Source organism: Bemisia tabaci, chromosome 1 (genome assembly GCF_918797505.1).
Source record: "Bemisia tabaci chromosome 1, PGI_BMITA_v3".
Lineage (NCBI taxonomy): Eukaryota > Metazoa > Arthropoda > Insecta > Hemiptera > Aleyrodidae > Bemisia > Bemisia tabaci.
The window spans coordinates 9,237,605-9,249,686 of NC_092793.1; the positions used below are offsets into that span (position 1 = coordinate 9,237,605).

Here is a 12,082-nt window from a genome sequence, read left to right on the forward strand (position 1 = left end):
CCAAAAAAAAAAAAAGAACACACAATACACATGCTGTCTATATTGCATGAAAAAGATGAAAGTCACTGATGGAAGTTAACTAAAAGTCACCTAGTAAGAATTTCCATGAAGATTTATTGAGTGAAGTTAAAAGATTCATTTTTTGTGAGCTTACAAATCATCCTTATTTAGTATTCTAAAAATTAAAAGTATAGTGTGTGGGCAGCTAAGAAGGAGGGATGGGACAATTTGTTTTGCCTTCACATTTTCTCCATAGATCAGATATAAGTATTTACAATCAACATTTGATAAATGGCACAAGTACAAATGACGTCATTTATATATTCAATTTTCATTTGACCTGTGTCTGACATGTTTGTTGATACTACTTTCAGGAATGGATCTCTAAACTTCCCATTGCAAGAAGTATTCTACCTAAGATTTTTCCAAGGGAACATGGGACTTTTCTTCTAGTTCAGGCCTTGTCTAATGACCCATTGAGTTCAGGTTCAGTTCTGAAATAACAAGCATGTACTGGACTAATCCATCTGTAAAGTTCAAATAATGCTATACCACATAAAATTAAAGTAAAATTAGCTCACCTAATTGATCCTCGTGAAGTCTCATTCGTTTGCCACCAGCTGACATTCGTATGTTAGAATCACTGAATGTAATACAACCTAGATCACCCACTCGACTGTAAAAAATTGAACAACAATTAACAGATGTTTCTTCCTCCAGCAAAGAACTGAATTCATTGATCACTTCAAACATGATTAAAGACAAATGTGATCATTGGAAGCAAAAGATAGTTTTCTCCTTTTGGGATCAAAATTTAATTGCACTTGTTTGAAAAAAAAAGGAAAAATACGAGAGTTGTAAAAAAAGTAAGGTTCCCTCATCTATGTCTTCTGATCTGCATAAACCAGTCAAGTCAAATCAATAGGAAAGCACAACAGGCAAATTGTTCAGCTGTGATACAAGCCTGATATTCTGAAAATTAGTCCAAAAATTTGCTGGAAAACATAATTTTACTGGGACCCAAGTTTCCTAATTTTCCCTAAAAAGGAAAAGAGACCAGAGGCAACAATTTCTCATTTATTTTTCATCAATAATTGGACTGCATTTTGCAATAAGGAACTACGATTTCTAGCCAATACCTAAAAGTACCTATCTGCAGAGGGAAACTAATAACACAAATGTTGTTTCTAAAATGAGCCAGAAATTTTAGTTCCTAGTTGCAAAATGTAGTCTAATTAATCATTGTCACACTTAGAAAACAGAAGGTATAAGTTAAGGACGATGGTGTTTTTAGAATTTTGGGGTAAAAGGATGATGAATGGTCAACTGTGACTTCATCCCCTTGGTGCTTTCCTAATTAATCTTTCATAGAGGTTTACATACCTTCCTTGGGTGAAAGTAAAACCAACAAAAGGCAGATGAAGACCCGTAAAAGCAGGATTAGAGGCAGTGGGCGGAACAGAGTCTGATGTTCGGATATCCATATCATCGACATCGAAATTACTAGTGTCAGTTGGACTGGATACCTCAGGTAAGTAGGGAGCTGTGCTGTCCCGTAGTGAGGACCAGTCAATCCCCAGGAACCAGGCATGATTCTACAGATGAAAAAATCAAAATATAATGACATACTGAGCCAGGTATCATACCCAAGATGATTAGTACTAATACATGTTAGAATATGATGTCAAGCCGACGACTATTTTGGTCTGGCTTTCGCATTTCACTGTACAGCATGATAGAGAATTTCAGCTTTATAATAAATCTGAGAGCATAATTTCTATACTACCTCTTTTCTGTCTGAACAACATGTGCTTTGAACTGTGACAACTCAAAGTGAACACAGCCTTGCCGCAGCTTCAGTAATGCTGTTTGAATAATTGCTCACCAGATGGCAGAAAGTTCTTCAGCCACCATGGTTGCTTACTCAATCGCTTACTCTTGGTTCCCAGAACCTTTCTGAGCTTGGAGGCAGAAAATCAGGGTGCTAAGCTATGCCGATGATGAAACAAATCATTCCTGAGGCGTGTCCAAAATTGCCTTACTGATTAATTGTAACTAATGTTGCACCAAAGAGCATTTCTCTGTGAGGAAAAAGCTTGATGAGCTTGTGCTTGGATGAGCTTGATCTCTTGGCATAAATGAGGATTTTGGCTTAATGTTGATTTCAACGCACAATGGCAAATTTACCATCTCATTGTCTAGACAGCTTGTGTGTCCAACGCAACTGCACATAGTTAACACTGCCTTGCCAGGATTTTAGCAGCAGTGTTCGGATAAAAGTTCATTTGATGGCAGTAAGCTCTCTTGCTGGCACAGCCACTTGTCCAACAGTACAACACTCAAAAATTTGGAAAGATATTTTAAAGTGTTAAAAATCAACTGAAGTAAGACATTTTTCTAGCCCTGTTTGCTATGAAACAACAGCCATCCATTTTGATTCGCATCACTTTTTTCAGTTTCAGATGGATAAAACTATATCTTACCTTGAAGTCCTCCACTCCATTTTGACCTAGCCTATACTCTGCACTACAAATCAGTCTTTTCATAAGATCTTTGGCATCATTTGTTACTTCCACCGGTAAATCAGATGGAAAATCAAAACAATTCTGTAAAATTTGCAAAAAAAAAAAAAAAAAAAAAAAAAAAATCAATATTTAAGCATGATCAAAATTAGAGGAGACAGAGTACAGTTATACAGAGAGAATTCGAAAACAGTTTAATTGTTGTCAGTTCACAAAAAATCCTAATTTTTGGACGGGAACCATTAGATAATCTCTTACCTAAACTTTGTGATACCTGCATGCGCTTATGGTGTATTAGACATTTGACCTCATCTGGAAAAATGGAATAGTATCAAAATATTCTTTCTGCCAAACATCCTCATTTTATCCCCGCTACGAGTTGAGAAATATATGAGGACATATATGTAACAATGGCGGTTGCTGGCATCCGCCATTTTTAGGGCAAACGCTTTTTCCGAAATCTAGAGCCTCCAAGAATGCCTGTGCAAAGTTTCAGACTTCCAGCACAATTTTTCGGCAAGATATGAACTGAAAAACATGTTATTTGTAACAACAGCAGATGTGAGAATCCACTGTTTTCCCCGGCCGGCGCGGCAGGACACTGTGGAATTTCGAACCCACTGTAGCTGACACTCAAATTATACGTATCGGGACTGTCTCGCCAGAATTGTTGAATTTTTAACTGATTTTAGAATTTTTTCCTTGTTTTTGTTGTAAAAGTAACAAACGGTCTAGTTTGTTGTTCAATTTTGTTAAATGACTCAGCATTGACTTACTTTTGGTTCATTTCAATCGTTTTACCACCCTTACCCTTCCTGAAAACTTTGTTTCATGCATAAAAAAGTGTTTGCAGTAAAAATAGCCGATGTCACATTTTTTTCAAATCGCTGTTATTCCTTCAATTTTTCACTTACATACATCGTAAAACGTGTGTTTTTTACCGGAAGAGTTGCTCTTTATGAAAATCTTTGTAAGAATCCCCTCGGTTCTACAAGCGGAAAAGTGCAAAGCTTCAAAAACTTCAAACGCGATTTTCGCACAATATGAAAACTCGACATCCGCTATTGTTACAGATAAGTCCTCATATACAGATTCTCTAATTTTTCCCTAATATTCCATAAAGTTTTTCATTATTCCTTGATGAGGTTCAGCTGTTACTGGATTTTTCCGGTCCTAAACACCATGAAGTCTTTTGTATGTGGTAATGATATTTTAAACTGTCATCAGAAGAGATTAAGAGGAATTGAATTCATAAATTTTGTACCTTATGATTCATAATTTTTCCATACGTTTCTACCAATGATTCTGCATAAAAGGGAGTTTCTCCGTACAACATTTCGTACATGCACACTCCAAGTGACCACCAATCACATTCCGGTCCGTATCTACCTTGACCATCTTCCATTGCCTACAAGATGAAAAGAAAATTCCAGAAATTAACAATGAATTATATTCTTCCTTTGCAAGGTAACATTATTAACATTGAATAATGAAATGAAAAGTGGATAATGACTGGAAGGAATTTCATCACAATAATTATAATCCATTATCCAAGTAACAATTTTTGCAACCTTGACATACCATTCTAGACCATACAATATTTTGATGGCCCAAGAGCTAGACCACTTATCTCCATTGCAAAGTTTCAAAATTTCCGCTATTTTATTTTTTCACAGAGAAACAAGTCAATTTAATGCTTGAAATTTATTCAGAATATTTTTGTTACGGAGGTAAATTCATGGAGGTTTTCAAGAAACCAGGTTGACTAGTTTTCCAAATAAAAAATAAAGTATGATGAAAAGTCTGCAACGTAGCAAACGGAGTTACAAGGTTTTGCACTTTGGCCATTCATTTGGAACATCAGATTTTTAGGTGAATACTAGCAAGTTCAAGAAAATTAATTTTAAGTACTCTGAGTTAGTGAGGTTAGTAGTCTAAGAAACTGCAGGATTCAGTAAAGTTGACCTTTGGTTCTAAAAGATGTCACCAAGCTTATTTTCCTGCCCTACTCGATGCTTTGTCACAGAGGATGGAGGAGCCAGACTTATCTATTACGGACAAGTCCCGCTTGGTACCAGCATGATAAGTTTTCATTTCCCAAATGTAACTTTCTTTTTCGCTAGAAAAAGAACAAGGTCCTGTTCTCAGATTTCATCACAGCTGTAATTTCTGCGACATACTTCACCTATGAAATTTTCTTACATCTTCATCACGCTTTTTTAGTTAAGATACTTATTGAGAACCATGGTGAACATCGATCGGCATTATATCTTTTTTGCAATTTTTTTTCATTAATTATTATGAACTATGAATTTTATTTGGAATACTGATCATCATACTGAAGAGAGGCTGCCAAAAAAGATGCTTGATTGGGTTCCTCCTGGGAGGAGACGTAGGGGACGCCCAGTGAGAGGTTGGCGACAGGGGGTGTTGAGTGAGATGAGGGAGTGTCAACTCCCTGATGACCTGTGGGAAGACCGAGCTTTGTGGCGATTGGTCGTTGTAGAGCGCCGAAGAGCGCTGTAAAAGCGACTCATATGTATGAATTTTATTTCATTTTCAAGTTTATATCTTTTCCTTTCAATAAATTTTCAATTTTTTTGATCTTCCACCTCTTATTATGTTTAGTTATTACTTGTGAAATTGTTAGTAACATGAATTACCCTCAGGATTTCTGGAGAAATGTAGTCAGGAGTTCCAACCGCAACATTACTTTGAACAGTCCCATCTTCGCTCAGTTTTAAGCAAGAGCCAAAATCTGCCAATCTGATGTGCCCATTGGCATCCAAGAGTACATTATCAGGTTTAATATCCCTGAAGAACAGAAATTAGACATCAGAGATTATGATGGATCAAGCATCAGAGATTATGATGGATCAAGGATGACTTGATATGGAACTGTACAAATTGTGTAGGCACTTTGAATGAACGGATGACAAAAGTACTGATGTTGTACTGCCATGATGAGCCATGATAATTTTAATGCTACTAGCATGACACGGTTCATAATTTGATAAGCATCTCTCACGATAAGCATAGCAATGGAATAAGGAATAATTTGGCTCTAGGCTGGATTTAATTAGCTCTGATAAATTGGACACTCTTCTAAAATTTTAATGGTAATATAAAAGCAGGTTTTGCATAATGATTCTGCCCAGTCAGTTTTGAAACCTGTATTCATGACGAGGCCACCATTAATAATTTTAAAAAAATGTCAGAGCATGTTACCGATCGTTGCAACATGAAGTGATTATGGTGGGAGGAGGGGGCTAGCAGTGTTATGAATAATTTAGCACAATTTTGAATTTGAGTTCACTTCATGAATGAAAGATTACAACATAAAAAGATTCCGACACAGTCAAACCAAGTTATGTCACATTGAGAAATTTGATATTGTCGGCTAAAAACAGGGTGACCATAATTTCTTCATCTTCACAATTCCTGACTTCTCTGTGCTTTTCCCTGACTCCAAAATTTTCAGATTCCCTGACATTCGAATAAAATTTTAATCTTGATTATGTCCATTAAAAGTACACTTACTTCTGCTTAATGTACCTCGCAAAATTTCCTGGCTTTTTCTGTGAATTTGCTGATTTTTTTTGGTCGCCATAAAATCCCTGACCTTGGTTTTCCAGACCGCCAGCAACAATGCTGAAAACCTAATGGTCTAGTGTTTTGGTACTTGTGTATTGGGTCAGCAGTGAAAATATTACAATAAGTTCCTTGCTAATTTTAATATTTTTCTGAAATATGTGAGAATGAGGTCGGTATTCCGATCTCATGGTTTTGATTAGACCTCCAATTACTTACCGATGTACATATCTTAGATCATGAACTGATGAAATTGCAAGGACCATTTCTGCAATATAAAACCTAGCCATGTCTTCAGGCAGTCTATCTTCAAATTTGCTGAGTAAGGTTAGGAGATCTCCTCCGCAATAATAATCCATGACAAGATACTGAAAATAACACCATCAATCAGATATGATAGGACACATTTGGTATTTGATTTCCACTTATGATTTTATATGTATTGATTGTAAGTATACTGATTGTACAGAGATTATTGCGTATAGATTGTATAGAGATTGCATATAGATTGTGAGAGAGAAGTTCAAGATAAGATTGGAGCAATGAGCTTATTTAAGTTCTTTATTTTTGATTCTTTGAAAAATAGAGGAAGTATTAACTTAACAGAAATTTTTGCAGATTTTTATAACGCTCCAATCCCACATACAGCCAGCTCTCAGAGTTGTATATTTTGAGCCCCATTTAACTCGCATCACCAAGAGAGCTAAGATGGCATCCAGAAATATCCCTCCCACTACTTCCTTTTTGACCTGCCTCTGGCACAAAAGAACATATTTTGATGGCACAATTTCAATATTCTTTGCTGAAATTTTTCCATTTTTTTTTTACGAATAAAAAAATTGTCACACTAATTTGCAAAAATTTTCAGTAATTTTTTTTCACCCTTGCAGGAAAACGCACTAAAATTTTCAGAAAAAAGTTAAATAATAGTTCTCCCATGAACACATAAAATTATCAAGTAAATACTGAAACAGCGCAGACGCAAAGGTGCAGAATCTTCCAAGCTTCCACATTTTCACGCACCCAGAGACCGCCTTTCCACATTATTCCCATCAGTTTTCCACCAAATTTCCCAAAAACGACTGTTTTCTTCTGTTTTCTGTTGACTCTCAACTTTGGACCCTTCAAAACGTTCCCTACTTCCACACTTTTGGGAGCTTTTCCACATTTTCCACAGACGGGATATTGACAGCATAAGTCCGCAATCACATATCTTGTTTGCGGTGTCGGAAAATCTCCCCCTCTATGTTATTTTTTCAAAGGAGAAAAAATTGACATCATTCCTTGAAATTTATGCAGCATTTTCTTAGCGCAGAGGAGAAAAATCACGACAGTTTTAAAGAATTGCTATTGAGTAGTTTTCCATTTAAAAAATAAAGTATGACAGGAAGTCTGCAATGTCGCAAAGCGAGTTATGTGATTGCTGACTTAGTCCGTTGATATGTTCCTTTGTGCAGAAGATGACAAATTGCATCTGCATTGTAAGGCTCTGCATCTTTTCACAAAGAAACTGTTGCTATGTAGAAGGGATTTACTTACCAAGTTTGCTTCATCTTGAAATGCATAGTGCAAGTTAGTGATCCATCTCCTATCCCCATACACTAGAACATCTCGTTCTTCCTACAAACAAAATGATATGCAATTTGTCAGCTAGCCAAAATAAAATTACCAGAGGGAAAGGATGCAATACAAGAGGAAAATTTTATTAGATCACAGAGCCAAGGCCTCTAACCTGCATTCCTTTCCACCAAATCAAAATCAAGTTAAACAATGACATACAAATTTTGAAACGCATATGTCTTGTTTTTAATTAATACACCTTAAAGTTTGTCTTGTGACAAAACAGAACTTTATCAATTTGAAAAACACCTTCATCTAATCGAACTCAAGATTCACACAGAGTCCGTATTGAAGGGAGAGCCACCTTTGGTGGGCCTGTTGAAAACTTTGGCTAGAGGAAAAAGAAGCATAATTTCTTATAAAAAATAGAAAATGGCTCAAAAATCACGAAGAGCAATTCAGGAAAGTCTGAAGTACACTTTTAACTTCACAATCTGCGTAAGAAATAAGCATTTCTTTAAGCCTCTCACTTCAAAAACGATACTGTTTTTTTCAATAGACTGTTATCATAGGCCAAACTTTTTAGGGTATGATGGTTGAGTCTTTTCATCTTCAGTATGCAACATCAAATTTACAATCATCTGAGGTTGGAACTAAGGCTTGAAATTTACTTACTTGAAAACATGCAATTTCTGCTCTCCTCAGCATTTCCCACTTGTTCAATATTTTCATGGCAAAGACTTTTTCAGATCCTTTCATCCGCACCACAAACACTTCTCCAAAAGCACCCCTCCCGATGACTTTTACCATCTCAAAATCATCTCGGGAGAGTCTTAGGTTTTTTACACATGTTGCTACCGGTTTGACTGAAAGCAAAAAAAAAACTATGATGAGAATCCGAGACAGCAAAATTAAGTTCGATAAAGCCGAGGTAAAATGACGTGAACCTTGAATGTAAGTAAGAGAGATACTTATAAAATAAATATATTTTAGTGCAATGGTTCCAGAAATGGAAAGAAGTAAGCAAAACGGTCACATCTATATTCCGGTGTTTCAAAATCTCATCTACTATTTCAATTTTTGGGGGGAAAAAACCATAAAAATTTCCTCTTAAAATTTTGTTGAAATACCCTTCATAGGGCCAAGAAAAATTACAATAATTTTCAAGTAGGATGTTGGTTGTTTTCCTTCCAAAAAATTAAAATAGGAGATGAGATTTTGAAACACCGCCATACAGATGTGACTGTTCTGTTTAACTCTATCCAAATAATGAAGAGGAATCAAATAGGTAAGAAGATCCATGACCAGGAGCTTTCCATAACACTTAATTTATTCAATATGTCCACTGTGTTTGACATGAAATTTCCAAAATCTTCATTGTGTTCGATATAATATTTTCAAAATTTTAACTGTGTTAAATACAAAATTTTGAAAAGGCGAAACACATTATGACTCCTGGTTTCAAACCTTGCCCGGAATTTCGCTGCTACTTCCTATAATCAGGAAGAGAAATGTAGAGTACCTATATTGAGAAAGTATGGCCACTGGGCCCCATGGAGAGGCTTAGGACCCAAAAATGGCGGTGCTTTGATTTGGTTTTTTAGGATGGGAGGGGGGTCATTGCCAACTTTTGACGGTTACCACCAACCGTACTTGCTGCCAACCTTACTACATCTACGATAATTTTTCTCAAAAATTGCACACGATTAGCCTTAAAAATATGTAAAGATGTTGCAATAGTGCATTTGGGTAAATTTCTCGTTACGATAAGCAAAGAAAACTACATTTTGAGTCATTTTGCATTACATTAATTTATGGCGTCCGCCATTTTTGGGTCCTAAGGGCTCCATTCAGCCTAAGATGGCTGAGCCAATCAGAGGTGGTAACCCCAGTGGCCATACTCTCTCAATATAGGTACTCTAGAGAAATGATAGTAAATTGCAACTCACCAAATTCAATGAATTCAGAGACCGTTTTCTCTCGGCGCAGAGAGGAGTTAGTGCATTCATCATAAAGTACAAGAAGGATGTCGAGGAGCGTTTCAATACTGAAACATTGACCCCGACCTTGAATAGGCCCTCCAAGAAACAGAGCCTCCAACTCCTTTAATCTCCGCTCACCTGCTGCAATAAACAAAGGCGAATAATTTCAAACAACTGCAATTAATTTTGATCATCTGAATTACAAAACGTGATGTAAGTACCTGAATGTACGCTGCTTAGTTTTTTCCTATTTCCTGTACTGTGCCAACACTATCCCAGTATGTATTGGAACTTGTTTTGAATTTGAATTTTTAACTCCGGCACTGGACTAGCATTTCAATGCACCCTTCTACCTTGGGTTTCAGGAAAAAAATTTCCCACAAACTTGTGTGTTCCTTTTAATTTCTTTATACAAAAAATCTTGACGAGCGAAGGAGGGGTGAGCTCTGCCACTCAATAAAAGATCTTAGGTTTTAATTCATAGCGAGGGTATGACTAGAGGATTGGCATCCCCTCTCCTTCCCGCAATCAGGAAAACTTATCTCAAGAAAGGACAGATTATATGAGGTAATATGGTACTATCCGGTTTTATCAAAAGCTATCATTTCACTTACAGCTTCTCGTAAGTTTCTCTTACATGTTACAGTTCATCTCATAGAATAATACATGCAGTGCTTTTACTTAACTTCTACTTTAATTGGACAGATTTAACAGGAACAGTCTATCTGTATTTCATGTTGCCCAATTTCCTATCGTCTCAGTTTTTTATAAAAAATGTGGACAGGATAAGACCTTAAATTCTTTGGGAATCTAAGCATAGTGTAAAGAATACAATCACAAAATTTCAAGGCAAAATGTTCAGGGTCTTCTTGAGATAAAATTAAACATGATAAGAAATTGGGCAATGTTTGATACATTGTCGACAGGTTTCGTCCAATGGAAATTGGTCCAACGTAAATGTGTCTAGAAAAAGTTGTCCAAAAAGATCAGGCCCAATAAAATGAGTCCAGGGCACACTTTGTGGGAAGTCAACGTGTCCAACAAAAAATGTCCAATTGAAGTTGCATTGTAATATTTTTTTTAAAAAAAAATCTATGTAATAACAGTCATATAAAGAAAGAAGATGCGAGTTGACAACGCGCTCCCACAGAAACGGATCTATTAATTTTTTCCATTGAAGTTAAATTTTCGGTCAGAAAATCTTGAGTATGTAGTTTCTAAATCACGGTTGTATAAAATATTGTGTAACGCCTCTAAATTACTATTTGTCGTGTGGAGTATTGGATCTAAATTCTTATGCTTAGTGAAATCAATGTGATTTATTACTGGAACAAAAAGGAACTAATGGAAATGTTAAAAACTCAGAGGGGGAAGCCATTACTGAAGCATCGTCTTTATTTGTATCACTAGTATGCTGTTGCATACCACCTGAAATTAAACAAAAACCTCCTGCGCTTCCTCCCCCTCACGCTGGACCACCAGTAGAACCCTCCAACAAATAGAGGGAAATTTGAGTAAAATTTACTTACTTCTCTGCATATTTTTTTTACTGTATTCTTGAGAACATGCCAGCAATGGACGCATCATGTTTGGACTTTATTGATAGGACCTTTTTTGTCCTTTACAACTTTGTAAATGGTCGAATCATATTTTGTACAACAAAAACTTATACATTTTTTGTACGACATATTCATATTTTGTATACAAAACCACCCTGTGGACGAATTTTCATTGGACGAATCTTCTGTAAACCGTTTGATGTAGTTAGGCTGATTCTATTTAATTCAATTAATTAAAAAAATAATAAAATTAATTAATTCAATTAATTAGTTTATATTTGAAAAAAAGATTTGGTCTTGACAAGTAAGAAAAAAAAAGAAAACGAAAAAGATAACTAAAAATTTATAGAGTCCAAAAATAAGGCAAAAGTTAATCTCCAAGTAGTTATACCTGATGAGGAGGATAAAGCCTCAGTCATTCTCTTTTTCAGTCTGTCTCCTCTGCTTCATCACAAAACATCCTATAAAAAGTAAAAAAAAAAATACATGGCAGTTCATTAAATTATTGCCTAAAAACATTTAAATGTAAGAACAACCAACCAATGATAAAAAGAAAAAAAAATAAAAATCTTAATACCATTTTTCCTACGCCTGGACTAATCATCACCACTTAGTTTTAAGTACATAAAATACACCTGTCTCCTTTGTGTTTTTAATAATTTCAACACATACAAAGGTTGTTTGGTAGCTAAAAAACTTCCGAATTGTGTAATAATTCTATTCAGATCTCAGACGAATTGAGTTATCCAGGAAGGTTTTTGTTATTGATTGTTGATAGGATCATGATCTGGTCTAGAGACCAAACGGCGCCGGACGGAGCTTGAGTAGTGAGTGGAGGCAGAAAGTAGATTGCCAGTCAATAGAAGGA

At 35.8% G+C, this 12,082-nt stretch overlaps 1 protein-coding gene across 4 annotated transcripts in view; it reads right to left on the reverse strand.

The window, feature by feature from the left end:
- Positions 1-12,082, reverse strand: part of gek (serine/threonine-protein kinase gek) — a 50,842-nt gene that overhangs the window by 36,390 nt on the left and 2,370 nt on the right. For all 4 annotated transcript variants that reach the window (XM_019055009.2, XM_019055001.2, XM_019054984.2 and 1 more), the window contains exons 2-11: positions 11,606-11,675; positions 9,623-9,796; positions 8,349-8,539; positions 7,653-7,733; positions 6,333-6,481; positions 5,186-5,336; positions 3,787-3,930; positions 2,484-2,606; positions 1,384-1,595; positions 582-676 (exon numbers count right to left, since the gene is read on the reverse strand). In XM_019055009.2, coding sequence (XP_018910554.2) covers positions 582-676; positions 1,384-1,595; positions 2,484-2,606; positions 3,787-3,930; positions 5,186-5,336; positions 6,333-6,481; positions 7,653-7,733; positions 8,349-8,539; positions 9,623-9,796; positions 11,606-11,633 — 1,348 coding nt within the window. In that variant the 5' untranslated portion in view covers positions 11,634-11,675. The remainder of the gene's footprint in view (positions 1-581; positions 677-1,383; positions 1,596-2,483; positions 2,607-3,786; positions 3,931-5,185; positions 5,337-6,332; positions 6,482-7,652; positions 7,734-8,348; positions 8,540-9,622; positions 9,797-11,605; positions 11,676-12,082) is intronic.